This window comes from Saimiri boliviensis, chromosome 11 (genome assembly GCF_048565385.1).
Source record: "Saimiri boliviensis isolate mSaiBol1 chromosome 11, mSaiBol1.pri, whole genome shotgun sequence".
NCBI lineage: Eukaryota > Metazoa > Chordata > Mammalia > Primates > Cebidae > Saimiri > Saimiri boliviensis.
In genome coordinates, this window is record NC_133459.1 from 81,980,117 (window position 1) to 81,998,888 (window position 18,772).

At 38.9% G+C, this 18,772-nt stretch overlaps 2 protein-coding genes across 6 annotated transcripts in view; one reads left to right on the forward strand and one right to left on the reverse strand.

The window, feature by feature from the left end:
- Positions 1-257: 257 nt before the first annotated feature.
- Positions 258-8,181, reverse strand: GNG5 (G protein subunit gamma 5). The gene is made up of 3 exons (XM_039473843.2): positions 7,972-8,181; positions 3,575-3,719; positions 258-481 (listed from the first exon to the last, which is right to left on the reverse strand). The coding sequence occupies exons 1-2, from the start codon at positions 8,050-8,052 to the stop codon at positions 3,594-3,596; spliced, it is 207 nt and encodes a 68-aa protein (XP_039329777.1). The 5' UTR covers positions 8,053-8,181; the 3' UTR covers positions 258-481; positions 3,575-3,593.
- Positions 8,182-18,591: 10,410 nt separating this feature from the next.
- Positions 18,592-18,772, forward strand: part of SPATA1 (spermatogenesis associated 1) — a 46,652-nt gene continuing 46,471 nt past the window's right edge. For all 5 annotated transcript variants that reach the window (XR_012512467.1, XR_012512468.1, XM_074381089.1 and 2 more), the window contains exon 1: positions 18,592-18,642. Coding sequence is in view for 3 of the 5 variants with exons in the window: in XM_074381089.1 (XP_074237190.1) it covers positions 18,607-18,642 (36 nt within the window). In the remaining 2 variants the exon portion in view is untranslated. The remainder of the gene's footprint in view (positions 18,643-18,772) is intronic.

Below are 18,772 nucleotides of genomic sequence, written 5' to 3' on the forward strand. Positions count from 1 at the left end.
CTGAAACAAAGTTAACCCTATAAATAAGGCATTAATGGAAACTGTAGAACATAACAGCCTCCTCCTGACCTGAAAAGAACAAAGGTTCACAGTTTACCTTTAATTCCCTAGCAGTCTTGCCAGATGTATGGCATAAGTCATATGAGAAGAGTAGGTGGAACAAACTCTACAGACTTAACCCCTTCAGGTGTTCAGAACAGATTAATAAACCATGTATTTAATACCAATAATGCAAACAAAACAAAACAAAACAAAAAAACGTTTCATACTAAGTTTTATTGTATGCTGCTGCCAGTGTATATAAAACAATTACCCTTGGGAAATAGAAATTCATGAAAATTCGGAGAGGTAGATGTTAAGGACTGACAGAAGTAGAAGTTTGTATATTATGGCACAAGTGTTACAGGGATAAGCTTTTGTACAGGCTTCAAATGGAGCTCTCTTGAATATTCACTGGATCATAAGAAGTGGTTTGGGAAACCTAAGATGGAAAAAAAAAAGGCGAGTTAAACTATCAACATAGTTTCTAATTTTTTTCATGAATAACTTGTTTAAGAAAGAGAAAAAGGATGGTAAATGCCTATGGTGCAGTAACAGTAATCTCTTTCCCTTAATTTTCACAACCAGTCTGATGTGTAAATCATTCCTGTTTTATAAACAGACTTACAGATTAAGATTACTGCCAACATATATTCTGTATATAATAAAAAACGGTTAATAAAGCTCTCTTAAATCAAGGAAAATCTGAACATCCTTAGAAAAATGAGCAAGAGTGTTAGGCAGGGCAGTTTGGCGGTATCTAGTCAAGTAGAAGATGCAACCACACTTCTAGTTCCCTAGATAATCCTAGACATAGAGAAACATGTACAAGGATATTGACTGTATTAGTATTTTAACAGCAATGAACTGGAAACAGCCTAAATATAACTCTGTAGGAGAATGGATAAATAAATGAAGGTTGCCACATATGATGGAATACAAAGCTGTAAGTTGTGCCTTAAAAAACAAAAGTTATGTTGTCAAACCATAAAATACTTCAGTTAATAGAGTATAAACTAAAAAATTTTTTTAAAAATTAAAGGTATATTAAAAAATTAAAACGAGCATACTAAGTTTAGGTTTTGTTATTGATATGGAAACGTAGAAAGTATTAATTTGAGATACTTTGTAACAAAAATGTTCAAGAGGCATAAACAGAATCAATGTTATGAAAAATGTTTAATCTCACCTAAAATAACAGCAAAAAATGAAGGTTTGTTAGGGCTCAAGGAAAAAGCATTCTCATGTTTCTAGTGGAAGGCCAAAGTATTATATTGGCAGGGGATATCAAGTACAACATTGTAAAAATTTTAAACATTCACTCCTTGTTGACTAATTTTACTTCTAAAAACTAAGGAAAGAGAGGTACTAAGTATACATAGATGTTCATCAAAATCTTCACCTCACTGGAACCTCAAATTTTGGAAACTTAAATATTCAATACAGTATAATTCAGTCATAGTTAATACACGGCTAAAGATCTTGTTTACAAAGAATAATGAAGAAAATTCATTTTAAAAAGGCAGAATGAAAAATGGCAAATACTGATCCTTATTTTTAATTAAAACATTTTTGTGGCACCCATTGTTGCATATGTTTTTAAAAGTGTTTCATACAAAAACTACCTGAATTTTACATATTTCTTCATTGTCAATAAGCCTGTCATCTTCATTTTTTGTGCACACATGTTCTGTTTTAACAGTTTTTAATCCTGTATTATTTCTCCTACTTTGTTTTGTATAAAAGAGGAAAAATTTTGAAAGCTGAAATGTCGAAAAAAAATAAATTCTTCTTAAAAGGAAATAGGGGCCAGGTGCAGTGGCTCACCCATGTAATCCCAGTACTTTGGGAAGCTGAGGTGGGCGGATCACCTGAGGCCAGAGTTGGAGACCAGCCTGACTCACATGGAGAAACCCTGTCTCTACTAAAAATACAAAAAGTAGCTGGGCATGGTGGTGTACACCTGTAATCCAAGCTACTCAGGAGAAACACTTGAATGTGGGAGACAGAGATTGCAGTGAGCCAAGATCACGCCATTGCACTCCAGCCTGGGCAACAAGGGTAAAACTCCGTCTCAAAAAAAAAAAAAAGGAAATACAATTTATTACCAGTGATTATTTCTAGGTGTAATGATCATGGTGATTTCTATTCTTGTATGTCGTGCTGCTAAATCACCTATGTTAAGTTTTACAAGTTACAAAAACCATGTATTTTTAAAACTGTATTTACATACATAACTCCAATGCAAATTCTTAACATTCATGCCACTCAGTGTAGGTCTAGAACCATCAGCATCAGTGTAGGTTGGCAGTTGTAAGAAATGCAAGTTCTAGAGCCTCACCTCAGACCTTCTGAATTAGAATTTGCTTTTTAACAAAGTGATCTGCATATATTCAGGATTGAGAAGCAATGCTTTGATGCCCAAGTATTCTTTCCCTAGCCCAAACTGCTTCAAATCTTAATACCCACAAAGCTGTTTTCTTATAATGCTGGGATAGACTGGAAACATGTACTTATACAGACTTCCTGGACACTCCCAGGCCTATAAAACTTAATTAAGGCACGACTATGTAACAACGTATTTTAGGAAGCAGCTTCCTTGACTTTGCAGGGTCAGAATGTTAGTAAGGGGTGTGTACCATATATAAAATCTTTATTTTTTTTTTTAAGTACTATTTAAGTTTGCTTCTCATAGGTCAACACTAATGAGTACACTCCCTAACTAAAGTACAAAGAATTTATAAAAAGGAATGATCCAAAACGTTTTTGGTCACACCTCTTAGACTAACATACATTTTGTACACATGACATTTGATCTGGAAGTCACAAATTAATGTACTGAAGCATGCTCAAATAAAGCCAGCAGGTCTTTAGTTTTTAATTCTCTGAAATTCAGTCCACTGTCGGTTTGCCACCCAAAACTCATATACTGCATTTCCTTTATGTTTTATCTTTAATCCAACAAATGAGAACAAAACATAAAGCCTGTTCTACCTCAGTCCAAATGCCTGAACCACACTGGCTTTTTCAATTACATCTGATTTTCTCTTGTATTTCCAGTTCCCAATCTTTGCTGTACTGCTGGGTTCAGTCAGAGCAATAACATCAGAATTAATCCAACTCAGATGGTAGTACTTTAAGTCATCCCCCAAAAACATTGCAGATTTTTTTAAGACTGCCTAAATGTTTGCCAGGTACATAAAAACAAAACTAGTACTTGGTGACTCCCAATATACATAGGCCATTAGGTCAATGCTCTAAAAAGTGACACATGGCTTGTTACAGTAGTGGCATTTTGTAGTAACTCTCCTATACCCTATCGCCATTAAATCCTCAATTTATCCATCTTTATGGTAAAATAGAAACAGCCTTCATGACTACTAACTCAGCAAGTTTCATGAATCGTCACTTTGCAAAACAGATAAATGCTGGAAATGGAGGGTCAAAGGAAAGTGCATGGGATGACCTTTTAAGTGCTGCAAAGAGAAGGCTAGTTATTCCTACAATGTCGGCTTTTGTTCTTAAGGAAACTCACCTTTGAAAGATTCATTTTACTACAAAAAGGAACAGACTTTCTGGGGTCTGAAGGGATTTGTACTTGAAGATACTCCAGTCAGCAGAGGATCATGTTGAGCATTCTGCAGACAGAACTGTTTCAAGTCTGCAGCTGCCTGGGAAACCTATATAGAAGACAGAAAGCGGGAAAGTGCCAGGTGGTGAGAACATTTTAATGAAGGTTTTCTCAAATCTCTGGAAATACTGTACTTAGAACATAACAATACTTCTCTTGCTTCAGAAGAAGATACTATTTAATAATTGAAGACTTAAGTTATATAGTGAGCTCTTTTGTTTGTTTTGAGATGGAGTCTTGCTCTGTCATCAGGCTGGAGTGCAATGGTGCGATCTCAGCTCACTGCAACCTCTGCCTCCCAAGTTTAAATGGTTCTCCTGCCTAAGCCTCCAGGGTAGCTGGGACTATAGGTGGGCACCACCATGCCCAATTTTCCTATTTTTGGTAGAGACGGGGTTTCACTATGCTGGTCAGGATGGTCTCGATCTCTCAACCTTATGATCCACCTTGGCCTCCCAAAGTGCTGAGGTTACAGGTGTGAGCCACGGCACCTGGCCTAGTAAGCTCTTAATACTTAAAACTAATGCTTGTAAATAAGACTGATATGAAGTATATTTTCTTTTGCTTGATTACTAGAAGCAAGAGATGACTGCATACAAACAGTACAATTATGTTTCTTTTTGCAAAGCATAGTACATCTTGCTTATTAGTAATAGGCTGTTCAAGTGCAAACCTGAGGGTAATTAACATCTTGTTTTTATTAAAAGCATTACAGGTTAAACAAAAAGGGCAATAACATTCTAGAAAACTATTACTTTGTCTTGAAAGCAGAATTACTGGAAAAATGCTACTTTGAATAAACATAATGTGGGATAACTAGCACGTAATTTAGAAAACCAAACACTCTAAGAATGCATTCAGTATACCGATCCTCAAACTTGTCAGACCCTTATACTCTCTTTAAACTAAAACAGATTAAAAGAGGCATGCATTCACTCACTTAAACATCTACTATTTGTATATATTCTGCTAAGGTAATGTAGACTATCAACAAAATAACCATAAAGCCATATGTTCCTTAAGTCTTGTTTGGGTGGCTCTGTATATGTATATTAACACTTAAATCAGATTTAAGGCAATAGTTTCTTAAAGGCAGGCTGCTTAGAAAAACAAATTGAAGTTTGCTATCAGCCTTTCAGTCAATGACACTGGGCAGAAAACTGTCACTGTCTAGTTTAATAACATTAAAATACTGTTGGTAGGCCGGGCGCGGTGGCTCAAGCCTGTAATCCCAGCACTTTGGGAGGCCGAGGCGGGTGGATCACGAGGTCGAGAGATCGAGACCAACCTGGTCAACAGGGTGAAACCCCGTCTCTACTAAAAATACCAAAAATTAGCTGGGCATGGTGGCGCGTGCCTGTAATCCCAGCTATTCAGGAGGCTGAGGCAGGAGAATTGCCTGAACCCAGGAGGCGGAGGTTGCGGTGAGCCGAGATCGCGCCATGGGTAACAAGAGCGAAACTCCGTCTCAAAAAAAAAAAAAAAAAAAAAAAAATACTGTTGGTACACAAAACAATGAACTGAACCGTTCAGACATGGAACATGAGTGACTAAAACACTCCAAATGCATCTAATATCTGAAGTCTTGAACTGATCGATTTAAGAAGTGGGAAATATAATCATGCATTTTATTTTCAGTCTTAACTGAGAATAAAGGAGGCTGAGAGCAAGGTGTCCAGTCCATCCAGCTGGATGGGACTTAACAGCATCACAAATGCTCTCTATACCGAGAAACCCTGCAGATTACAGCTATACCTCCGACCTGATCAAATAATTCATCATACTAAGATGAATCTAAATGCTTCTTGACTCTATTTGTGTGTCTGGCTTATACAACAGTCCAGGGTAGTGAGTTCCATAGGTTTATTAGTTCCTTTGTAAAAGCATTTTACTAATGACTACACGCCCCCTTGTCCCCTCCCTTCCAAAGAAGTGTAGCTAAAGTAGGAGGACAGCGGTGTCATTTTTCACCAAATACTATAACAGTGTTTAGTGTTTTCATTCATATTAACAGGAAGCATAAAGAGTACCTGTTAATTTTCTGTTTAAAGTGTAGGTAGGGTCCAGTGTAACTCCTTTTCACAACTTTTCAAGCACCACTATGTGCCACATATAGGTACTGAGAATACGTACAGAGCCCTGTTGTTATGGAGCTGATAGTTCAGAGAAAATGACAGACAAGGTGCACTGTGGTAAAATTCGTAATCTTTTAGATGGTGACTGGGTGGCCACCTAAGGGAAGGTGTCTGAGGTGACATTGAACCTGAGACTCAATGACAAGAGATCCAGCCAAATAACCATCAGTGAGAAATAGCATTCCAGGCAGTGAGGAAAGCTGAGACAAATACTAAAACTGGAACAAGCTGCTAGCCCCCAAGGCACTGTAACAATCACCATCCAGGAGGTAGAAATCCTGCAATCCTGGCCTAATTACTAGTGCCCTTTTCACTCTCAAAAATGTCCAGACATACGTATGACAGTCTGTCAAGCACTTGTGATAAGTTCTGTCAACTGCACTCAAACATACAGGTTAAAAATAAGCTTGTACTAGTTTAAAAATATCACCAAAAACCACCTAGCCCAGTCATTGATAAAACAGATACACAAATGGAACCTAACCACATTTAGCAACACGTCTAACGAAAAGCTCATTTAAAAATCCCAAAGTGAGATGCCCTCCCCTCCTTGCTACAGCCTTAACATCAGCCAGAAATTGAGAACTCCAAAACCAACTCATTTCTGACGGCTTTAATGATCCCGACGAGAAGCCTAGTGAAGATTAAGGTAGAATCAGTTTTGTGGGGTTACGGGAGCAGCAGCTAAGGTTTTCCAGGTAAAGCTCTTGGGAGTATTTTCGTCTGAAAACCTCATGTAATTTTCTTTGGAGACTAAGTGTGTGCAATTCACTGCTTTCACTACCCTGCCCCCGCTTTTTTCTCTCCTGGGCCATCCTATTTATGATAAAGGCACACCTGAATGATACACAATGGTTGTTAAGAAACGCATGATTTCAAATTTCAGAGCCAAATCCAGCCAAGGCTGACTAGAAACCACTGGCACTGGGATAAGGTAAGAATTGGGAGAGTAGAGAAATGGATTCCAAACTGCAGTGAAGTCTACAGCACTTCAAGAGCTAGAAGTGAGGGGGATCCTACACCAAGACGAATGAGAATTTCCCTTCCCTTCTGAGTTGACCGCAACTGAGTAAGCTAGGTCCTTGACATTTCTAGTTAAGAAAGCTTAGAGACCAGAGACCCTCTCTCATCCACAAAACGTTTCAGGAAGTAATAAAGACTAGCCTAATGAGTATAAAATCCAATCATCCTAGGAACAAGCTGCTTTTAACAGGGCACATGATTTACATTCTTTCTTTTTTTAACTGCAGAAGTGTTTCACATGTAGCCTGACCCATTGTACCAGAAAGAAGCCAATCCATTTAGGACTGTAATAATCAGGAAATACTTAGAATAGCACTTGAACGTCAAGTTGTTCTATCAACACAGACAAAAGGCTTTCCCCCCCAAAGTAAATACCTCAAGACAAAGCCAATACTAACCAGACACCAAAATAAGACCGATAATTACCCACACTACTTTCTTGGGCACGCAGGCGAGTTGGTATCCCCAAGGTCAAATACGAGCAAACTGTGCCATAGGTATGAAATGCACGCTTTGATCGAGTTGTACGGGGCACTGACCAGAACTTTACACTCCAGGAACGTTTCGAAAAATGCTGCTTTAATTCACAGTTTAAGTTATGCAATAATTAGCTTAAAAGCATGTGTTACATGGACAAGAGAAGCCTGAAGGTAAGAATTTGATACCAAAGGAAGCAGGTATGGGAGAGGTAAAATGGGGGGAAAAAGTCTGCTCTGAATCAAAAGTCGGAAAATACCCTGTCCGAGGAGAAACAGGAGGCTGGCAGAGCGGGAAAGGAAGGGTGCGGACCGCGCGCCAAGGCGCAGCTGTTGGCGAGGCCCGCCGAGGAGGCGACCAAGGGAGGTAGAGAGGGAGGAGGACCGGAATGCGGGCCTCGGTTCAGCCAAGGGGCCAGCCCGCCTCGTAAAGTCCTGGGGCGGAAGGGCGGACTAATCGTCCCCCTAAACCACAGCGTAGACCCACGCGGCGCCTTCTCTAAAGCGGGCCGCTCCCGGATCGCGGCCGCCGAAAGCGCGTCCCCTCCAGGGAAATGAGGGCCGTAGCCGCGTGTCCCGCCAGCCCCCGCCACCTGGGCCGCCGGATCCCACCGGCCGCCACCGCCTACCCCTCGCCTCGGCCGCCCGCCCGCCCGCCCCTGCTCACTTTTACGCGGTTGAGCCCGGCCTCCAGCCGGAGCTGTTGAACCACTTTCTTCATAGCGGCGACGCTGGAGGAGCCAGACATGGTGTACTGGAGGGCCCGGCCGATTCGTGGGTCGGTAGGTGGTGGGCCGTGGGTAGACTGGGCCAGACAACTGAGCGGCGCGCGGCGGGGGCGGGGCTCCGAACTTTGTCTCTAAGTTTCCGGTTCTGTGCTCTGCGGCTCCACCCTCGGTGCGCATGCGCGCCTTGCCGGCCTTCGGTTCCAGCTCCTCACTCTGCCCCGAGCACGAGCGTGGAGGAGGGAGAGGAGAAGGGGCGGAGCTGTCCGTGGGCGAGGTGGCTGCTGGAGGCGAGCACGACCCGCGTAAGTTCTTTCCTCTTCAGAGGGGCCGATTTGGGAGAGGTAAGGCGAGAACTTATTGTTGGCCGCTAACATCTAAGAGGGGTTCTGAAGAGGACCAGTGAGGTGAGTCAGAGCTTGTAGGAGTTTCTAAAAGGCCCAAGCGGCGGGTGACCAGGAGGTCTCAGTTTTTCTCCCGGAGTTTGCTGTAGAGGCCCTCTGAGCGGCGTGAGTCACCCACACACCCCGTCCTGTACAGGCGTGTCTCTCTGAGATGACCACAACTGAGTAAGCTAGGTCTCTGACATTTTTCTAGTTAAGAAAGTTGAGACCAGCGACCCTCTCTGTGACCGGAGTTTGGCCAATGGGCATTCTCAGTGCCCCCCCACCCCCACCGCGCGCAGCCCGGTAGACCGGAGGAGATCGCTGTAGCCGACCCAGCGGAGCCGGGCGGGCGGGGTGCAGGGGCGCTGATTCGCCGGAGAAAAGATCTTCTCGAGGTTTGACTTTACTGGTCTCTTAGCTCTTGAATCGGTTTTCTGAAAGATTGCGAAGAAGCCAAGGTGCTGGCTGATGATTACACCTGTCTACTCTGTTACCCATTTAATCTGGAGAATTAACGCTTACTGTATACAACTTATTTTTGTGTTTCCGGAAAGTTTGCTCCTTAGTATTTTTGTGGTAACTTATTACCTCCTGCTTGAAATTGAGTCCCAAAGAAGTTTTTAGGAGAGATGGTAGGATCAAACCAAACAAAATAAGCTCAGGTCAGTCTTTCATCCATGGAAATGTGTGTGTTATGTCACAGCATTAAGGGCAAATGTTTTCTATTTATTTTGGGGTAGTCTCCGAATGAATGCGCTGATGTTTTCTATTAAAGTCAGGTGTTTCCTATTTCTTTTGGGGTAGTCAGTCTCCGAATGAATGCGCTGTTTTCTATTAACGTTAATTTCATTATTAATGCATTTCAAATTTTTTGTTAGAAAAGCTTGTGTAATTGCTCTGGTCAACAAAACAATTTATTTATTCAACAGTTTATATCAGTTCACAAAAATATACAGTGTAAGTTTAGCATTTTACTTAATTCGTACCGACGTACTGATTGGGGTTAAAACCAGGGTTTGAATTCTGGCAAGCCACTTAAACTACTGAGGCTTTATTTCCAAAGAAACAATAAAGCTTACTTCGCGGAGTTGTTTTTGAGAATGATGTGATATTTTAGCCAGGCGCGGTGGCTCACGCCTGTAATACCAGCACTTTGGGAGGCCGAGGCGGGTGGATCACGAGGTCAAGAGATCAAGACCATCCTGGTCAACATGGTGAAACCCCGTCTCTACTAAAAATACAAAAAAATTAGCTGGGCATGGTGGCACGTGCCTGTAATCCCAGCTACTCAGGAGGCTGAGACAGGAGAATTGCCTGAACCTGGGAGGTGGAGGTTGCAGTGAGCCGAGATCGCGCCATTGCACTCCAGCCTGGGTAACAAGAGCGAAACTCCGTCTCAAAAAAAAAAAAAAAAAAGAAAGAAAAAAATTATGATCGGGCGTGGTGGCTCACGCCTGTAATCCCAGCACTTTGGAGGCCAAGGCGGGCGGATCACCTGAGGTTGGGAGTGCAAGACCAGCCTAACCAACATGGTGAAACCCCGTCTTAAAAAAAAAAAAAAAAAAAAAAAGTGATATTTTATATATATAAAGAATATGAAGGATATCTCAATAAATACTGTTTTCCCCAAACGGTATTTTAATTATTTCACCTTTGGTGCTTTGTTGACTGTATAATGCTAAAACGTCATTCATACTTTACAGATTTGTAAGATTAAATAGAAGTATCTTTATTCAAAGAATGATTTATTTTACAGTAGTTTTAGAATATTATCACTGAACTGTTAAGGACTGTGAAATGTTAATGCTGGAAGAGATTTTAGGGAATATATGGTCCAATAATTTCTCCTGTGAGGGAGGCTGTTGAGGAATAAGCAGTGTCTTAGGCCAAAACAATTTCAGAAAAAGTTTTTTTTGTTTGTTTTTTGTTTTTTTTTTTTTACTAACCGCTGCATTGAGAAACCACAGACTGGACTGCTGTCTAAAACACCAGATAGTAGTTTTTTTTTTTTTTTTGGTAGCATGTCTTTAAAGATTCTATGTAGGATAGCAAAGAAGAAGGAAAAAAACCGTTGAGGTCAGACGCGGTGGCTCACGCCTGTAATCCCAGCACTTTGGAAGGCTGAGGTGGGCAAATCATGAGGTCAAGAGATCAAGACCATCCTGGCCAACATGGTAAAACCCCATCTCTACTAAAAAATATAAAAATTAGCTGGGTATGGTAGCCCGTGCCTGTAATCCCAGCTACTCCAGAGGCTGAGGCAGGAAAATCACTTAAACCAGAGAAGTGGAGGTTGTAGCGAGCCAAGATCGCCCCACTGTACTCCAGCCTGGGTGACAGAACAAGACTCTGTCTCAAAAAAAAAAAAAAAAAAAAATTTAGTAAACTTTAAGTTCAGTTGTATCTGAAGTGATTAGCTGTAAATATAGTTTATGAACTATCTGTATCTTGTAAACTTTTGTTTAGGAGATGTTCTTTGACCTTCTACAATGCCCTAAAAATTTCAATCATGTTACCAACTGCAGACATAGATGCTCACCGTTCAGTTGGTTGAAGACTGGCCTGTTATAAAAAGAATTTGTCACCAAGGGGATCCTTTTAGCAATAAATGGCAAGAAAAAACAGCCAAGTAATCTGTCATTTTATGTTTTGTTAGCAGAACACTATCAATTTAAATTTACCTTAGATCTTCACCTTATTCAACTAATTAGTACCCTAAGTTCTTTAGTTTACTAGGTCTAAATTCAGAATTTGAATAAATAAGATTCACATGCCTTTGTAGTTTAACTAAAGGCTAAATTTCTCCAAAGGGGGATTTCACAATTCTGACTTCTTTCTCAAAGAATGAGCTTATTCTGTTTTTATAATGGTTAAGGAAATTGAAGTTTGGAGGAAAATAATATATACAGTAGTTACACATAAAATACCTAGGAATTAACCAAGGAAGTTAAAGATCTCTACAATGAAAACTGTAAAACACTGATACAAGAAATTGAAGAGAACCCCTCAGAAATGGAAAGATATTCCATGTTTATGTATTGGAAGAATCAATATTATTAAAATATCTAAACTACCCAAAGCAATCTACAGATTCAATGCAATCTCTATCAAAATACCAATGACATTCTGCACAGAAGTATTAAAAACAATCCTAAAACTTATGCAGAACCATAAACGACCGAGAGTCATCAAAGTTATCATGAGCAAAAAGAATAAAAATGGAGGAATCATGTTACCTGACCTCAAATTATACTACAGAGCTATAGTAACCAAAACAGCATAAAGTACTGGCATAAAAACAGACACATAGACCAGTGGAATAGAATAGAGAACCCAGAAACAAATCCATTCATCTCAGGTGAGCTTGTTTTTTACAAAGGTGCCAAGAACATACATTGGAGAAAGGAAAGTCCCTTCAATAAATAGTTCTGGGAAAACTGAATATCCGTATCAGAAGAATGAAACTAGACCTGTCTCTCTCCTCACGTACCAAAATCAAATCAAAATGGGTTAAAGACTTAAATCTAAGACGTAAAACTATGAAACTACTATAAGAAAACATTGGAGGCAGGGTATGGTGGCTCATACCTGTAATCCCAGCACTTTGAGAGGTTGAGGCAGGTGGATTACCTAAGGTCAGGAGTTTTAGGCCAGCCTGCCCAACATATAGTGAAACCTCATCTCTACTAAAGATACAAAAATTAGCTGGGTGTGGTGGCACACACTTGTAGTCCCAGCTACTTGGGAAGCTGAGGCAGGAGAATGACTTGAATCCAGGAGGCAGAGATTGCGGTAAGCCAAGATCATGCAATTGCATCTAGCCTGGGCAACAGAGTGAGACTCTATCTCTCACCAAAAAAAAAAAAAAAAAAAAAAAAAAAAAAATTCCAGGACATTGGATTGGACAAAGATTTTTTTAAAATAATACCCCACAAGCACAGGCAACAACAGCAAAAATGGACAAATGGGATTACATCAAGTTAAAAACCTGCACAGGGCCAGGCACGGTAGCTTATGCTTGTAATCTAGGCACTTTGGGAGGCTGAAGCAGGTGGATTGCTTGAGCCCAGTAGTTTAATAACAGCCTGGGCAGCATGGCAAAACCCCATCTAGACAAAACTACAAAAAATAGATATGGTGGCATGTACCTGTGGTCCCAGCTACTTGGGAGCCCTCAGAGATCAAGACTGCAGTGAACCATGATCATGCCACTGCACTCCAGCCTGGGCAACAGAGAAGCCCTGTCTCAAAAATAAAAATTAAAATAAAATAAAAACAAAAAACAAAAACTTCTGCACTACAAAGGAGACAATCAGCAAAGTGAAGAGACAACTCACAGAATGGGAAAAAAATATTTGCAAACTATCCATCTGATAAAGGATTTATAACCAGAATCTATAAAGAGCTCAAACAACTATATAGGAAAAAATATAATAATCCATCTTAAAAATGGGCAAAAGAGCTGAATAAATGTTTTTCAAAAGAAGACACGAATGGTAAACAGGTATATGAAATATGAAAAAGTGTTCAACATCACTGATCAGGAGAAATGCGAATCAAAACTACAATGAGATATCTCACCCCAATTAAATTGGCCTTTATGCAAAATATAGGCAATAACAAATGCTGGTGAGGGTGTGGAGAAAAGGGAACCCTTGTACACTGTTGGTGAGAATGTAAATTAGCTGGTCTCCTTGATGGAGACCAGCTTGGAGGTTCCTCAAAAAAACTAAAAATAGAGCTTCAATATGTCCCAGGAATACCACTACTTGATAGAGATCCAAAAGAAAAGAAACCAGTATATCGAGGTATGTGCGCTCCCTTGTTTCCTGCACTGCTATTCACAATAGCTAAGATGTAAAAGCAGCCTACATGTCCATCAACAGATGAATGAGTAAATAAAATGTGGTACAGATACACAATGGAATACTATTCCGCCATAAAAAAGAATGAGATCATTTCATTTGCAACAACATGGGTGGAACTGAAGGTCATTATATTAAGTTAAAAAGCCAGGGACAGAAACATAAACTTCATGTTTTCACTTATTTGGCAGTAAAAATTAAAACATTGGAACTGATGGAGATAGTAGAATGATGGTTACCTGAGGCTAGGAAGGGTAGTAGGTGGGGACTGGGGATGGTTAAAGGGTACAAAAATATAAGTTAGATAAAATGAATAAAATAGTGTTGGATAGTGCGATAATTGTGACTATAGTTAATAATTTATGTATTTTAAAATAAGAGTGTAATTGGATTTTTTGTAACATGAAAGGATAATTGCTTGAGGTCATGGATACCCTATTTACCCTGATGTGATTTTCACACGTTGTATGCCTGTATCAAAATATTTCATGTACCCATAAATATATGTACCTACTACATGCCCACAAAAATCACAAAGTAAAAGAAACCTAACTCTATAATTCATTTTCCAACATAGATTCTAATCCTATATCATTCTGTTACTCTCTGGGAGACCCTCTCCCACCCTAAAATGTCTTAATGTATCCTGAAAATATTTCAAATCAAGACAAGTATGCCATTTTGTCTACATTAGGACTTGTATAGAAAACAAACCTCATTCCTCAATTGGTTCTACAAGTATGACTACTATAAATGCTTATAGATTTTGGAGTGCCCGCAGGCATTTCAGGCATTTTAATCTATTTACCTAAAACAGATTACCCTTTAAATGGATTAGAATTTTCAGTCCCCGTGGCTCACACCTGTAATCACAGCACTTTGGGAGGCTGAGGCAGGTGGATCACCTGAGGTGGTGAGTTCAATATGAGACCAACCTGACCAACATGGAGAAACCCCATCTCTATTAAAAATACAAAATTAGCTGGGCGTGGTATCGGGTGCCTGTAATCCCAGTTACTCGGGAGGCTGAGGCAGGAGAATCACTTGAACCTGGGAGGCAGAGATTTCGGTGAGCCGAGATCAAGCCACTGTACTCCAGCCTGGGCAACAAGAGTGAAACTCCGTCTCAAAAAAAAAAACCAAATGGATTACAATTTTATTTACAGCTTAACCAGGAATCAAAGCAGAACTCCTAGGACATATATGTAACCTGAATTTATCCTGATCAGATAGATTTCATGCCTTGGTGATTTAAGAATCAGGAATTGTGCCAAAAAATTCTCTCATCGTCTGGCGTGAAGTTGACCATATTTTGATTTTTTAATTCCAGACTGTAAGTTTCCCTGTCACTTCTTGCATTTCTTGAGTAATCAAAAAATTTTAGAGCTGCAAAGGTTCTTGAAGAGTTCAAGTCACTTACCACTAAGAAACTGACACTCAGACCAATGAATGGTTTTACAGGTCATAAGGGACTAGAAACCTACTTTTCTGGCTCCCAATCAATCTGATTATCTTGTGTGAGATTCTACTTTATTGGTATATTTAAACATAGCCCATGTCAGCATTTATTAAGTGCTGGTGCTTAGTTATAAACATGAATCAGCTATGTTACTTCCTCTATTTGCTTCTCACTACCAGCTTACTTAGTCATTTTCTCTATTCTTTATCTTTTTCTATCTCTCTATAAATATGTATAGCTTTCCCATAATACGGGCTTGCCTCATGGCTGTGATACTACCCCATGACTTCTCTTTTTTATATTCTTATTTAAAATGTCAAAATTATTAAATGTCAGCATTTATTAAAGTACATTGAGCATATCTAAAAGGGATCCCAATACTAGCAGAAGAAAAAAAAGTACATTGAGCAATCTTTGTATGCCATATTATCAAATCAAACAGGAAATAAAAATGACTAGAATCATTATTTTTAGTATCAGAAGTTCTTAAGCTTGATTTTCAGCTCTGCTTCTGACATTGAAAATCATTTTCGAAAAGTGTAGAGAAAACATGATAGATAACTATTTTGAAAGGAGAGACTAGATCAGAAATGGCAGATAGGTGATACATCTACCAACAGTTACTCTTCAAATGCATAGTTGACTGTGATAATTCAATTCTGTACTGTTTCCTTCTGAGATTTAGCCTTGGATCCTACTTAGTAATTCACTTTTAGATAGTACCAAGTAATGGGAATTAGCATGCACAATAAAATTGATTTTCCATTCCTGGCAGCAGAGTTGTAAAGCAAAATTATGTAATAAATGAAAGATTAGATCAGAACTTCATAGTCACTTTATTTTTGGTTATTGAGATATCAGTCTCCTTTTGTTGAATTGTTGGCATTATTTGGTTCATTAGCTAATTAGTAATAGGAAAAAAATTTGAAAATTCCACTTTACGTGTTAGGATATAGTATATGATTTAGTAAATTCTAAGCATGCCTAAAGTTTTAATTAGCTTCCTGTGGTTTCAGTAGCAAAGACTTACTCAAGTTACCATAAGCAATGAGGAGATTATTGTAAAAATCAACGCAGAGCAGCAGTGGAGGCACATATCCCATGTAAATCCCAAAACAAAACTGTCACGCTAATAGGCCAAATTGGAAGTAGATCTAAGGCTAGAGACTTCAGCCCCAAGAATTCTTGATTCTTCCTTTCTGGTGCTTAGTTAGAAACATGAATCAGCTATGTTATTTCCTTCGTTTGCTTCTCACTACCAGTTTACTTAGTCATTTTCTCTATTCTTTATCTTTTTCTGTCTCTCTGTATGTATAGCTTTCCCATAACATGGGCTTGCCTCATGGCTAGGATACTACCCCATGACTTCTCTTTTTTATATTCTTACTAATAATGTCTGCTAATGCTTGACTCTTAAGCTGTTTCCCAGGTCCAATTCCCAAGGGATTGTCTTTTCATGTCGTAACATTTTGTTTCTGGTCAGCCCAGGATTTGGACTCCATCATTGGTCCCATCAGAAATGATAAAGGGAGTTTTTAAAATCCCAAACGTGGCTTCTTTGCCATTACTTTAGAAGGGATACTATAGGTATCTTTTACCCAGAATGCTCTGGGTCAGAAATGTTTCAGATTCCAGATTTTTTCAAATTTTGGGATATTTACATTATATACTTACTCATTGGACAACCTTAAACCAAAATCCAAAATGCACCAATGAGCATTTCCTTGGAGCACCGTGTCAGCAGCATTCAAAAAGTTTCAGACTTTGGAGCATTTCAGATTTCAGATTTTAAAATTAGGGATACTCAACCTATATAGTGGAGTCCTGGTTTACCACAGGACAACAATAAAGCAGGTCTTGATTGATCTATCTTGAGTTTGCATAATTAAAAATTTGTTCTGGGCCTCGCACAGTGGGTGGCTCACTCCTGTAATCCCAGCAGTTTGGGAGGCCCAGACAGGCGGATCATTTGAGGTCAGTAGTTGAAGTCCAGCCTGGCCAACATGGTGAAAGCCTGTCTCTACCGAAAATACAAAAATTAACTGGGTGTGGTGGCACAGGCCTGTAATCTCAGCTACTTGGGAGGCTGAGGCAGGAGAATTGCTTGAACCTGGGAGACAGAAGCTGCAGTGAGCTGAGATTGTGCCACTGCACTCCAGCCTGGGCAACACAGGGAGACTCTGTCTCAAAGAAAAAAATTGTTCTGAATTAAAATATCAAATTTTAATATGTAACAGAAATTAAAACTTTTAGCCTACTAATTTACATACTAGTGAATCAATGAATGTCCATATGCTATAATTATTATGGATTAATTCTTATCTAATAATGAAGTGACTATATATGTATCTGAGTCATGTTTCGCCTAGGTTCACAATAGAGGTTAATATTAATACAATGGCATATAGAGTTTTTGGATAGATCTATAAATACTTTCTTAAAGTACCAATGTGTTCTTAAAATAGCGTTTGACATGGTCAAAATGACTAAGCACATTTTAATTGTAAGAAATATAAGAAGTAATATGCAAAACTAAGGAGATTGTATATTTCAGGAAATAATCTTTTAATTTTGATACTATTAAAACTATTAGTAGTACTTGTTAGGGTTTTGTAGAGCTGTAATCAATACCAGCTCAGAGGAATTTTAAGTTTTGTTAGATTTAAATCATTATTTTAACATAGGCCAAGGAAGAACAATGCTATGAAATCTAGAAAAGCTTCAGCTTTTGTGTTGGTACGATTAGTATATCCTTAAGAATTATCCTACTTTGATAATTCCTTTTAGAGTAATAATTCAGCTACCTTATTTTTCAATTTTTCTTATATACATTTATATGTTTTTAATTGTATCATACATTCTGGTAAACTGCCATAAATCCTCTGAGGAAAAATACAGGAAATAATACACAAATGAAGCCTGACATATTTAAAGATTGGCATTTTCATCTGAAATAATCATGTTTCTTATTATTGAGGCATCAAAGCCCAGGAAGAAATGTATATGGTTAAACAGTTTTCATCATTCTACAGCCATTTTAACTAGCCAAGAGGCTAATTAAAACTTTAGGCATGCTTAGAATTTGTAGTTGATCCTAACCAAGGATCATAAATTCTTTCTACTTCCAAACGTGTATTTCTAATTTATGTAAAATGCTATTTATGTAAACTTAGTTTTCTTTTTTTTTTTTTTTTTTTGAGACAGAGTTTCACTCTCGTTACCCAGGCTGGAGTGCAATGGTGCGATCTCGGCTCACCGCAACCTCCACCTCCTGGGTTCAGGCAATTCTCCTGCCTCAGCCTCCTGAGTAGCTGGGATTACAGGCACGTGCCACCATGCCCAGCTAATTTTTTTTTGTATTTTTAGTAGAGACGGGGTTTCACCATGTTGATCAGGATGGTCTTGGTCTCTTGACCTCGTGATCCACCCGCCTCGGCCTCCCAAAGTGCTGGGATTACAGGCTTGAGCCACCGCACCCGGCCTGTAAACTTAATTTTCAACCAAGAAAAGATTTAGAGTAGTAAAATATGTCCTGGTTACAAGTTCATTATAACGTAATTTATCACTTTACTTAGTTTTATACATTTATGGTCATTTCATTACAATTACCAGTCATATTTACTAGTAATATGTCCTTTTGAGTTAGAATAATGAAGATTGTATATATTCCTAAGTTTTCATTTTTAGTTTATTTAATGATTTTGTGTTTTCCTTTTTATTTCTTGAACAGGTCAGAGACCAGAAATGAGTGGAACGCTATCTTAAGCCAAAAAAAGTGTAATTTTTATATAATACTACTTAGATGAAGAAAGGTAAAAAAAGAAAAAAAATTCCAATGATAATTATCCCATTCAGACATTAGTGAATATGTCACTCAATCCAAGTCGACCTTCCTCATCAGAGGTAAGAAAATCTTTGTATACTAAAATATTTGAAAAGTTTTATAAAAGCAAAAACATGAATTACATAAAGTGTTAGTTATTGACTCCACCATGATCCCAACTTCGTGTATCCCATTGTCTGATTACACTTC

What these genes read in the sequence shown, in the direction of transcription:
- GNG5 (XM_039473843.2), bottom strand. Translation starts at nt 8,052, where the DNA reads ATGTCTGGCTCCTCCAGCGTCGCCGCTATGAAGAAAGTGGTTCAACAG. An exon ending in CCGGGCTCAACCGCGTAAAA is followed by an intron (nt 3,720 to 7,971) that starts GTGAGCAGGGGC and finishes TCTTCTATATAG; the next exon opens with GTTTCCCAGGCAGCTGCAGA.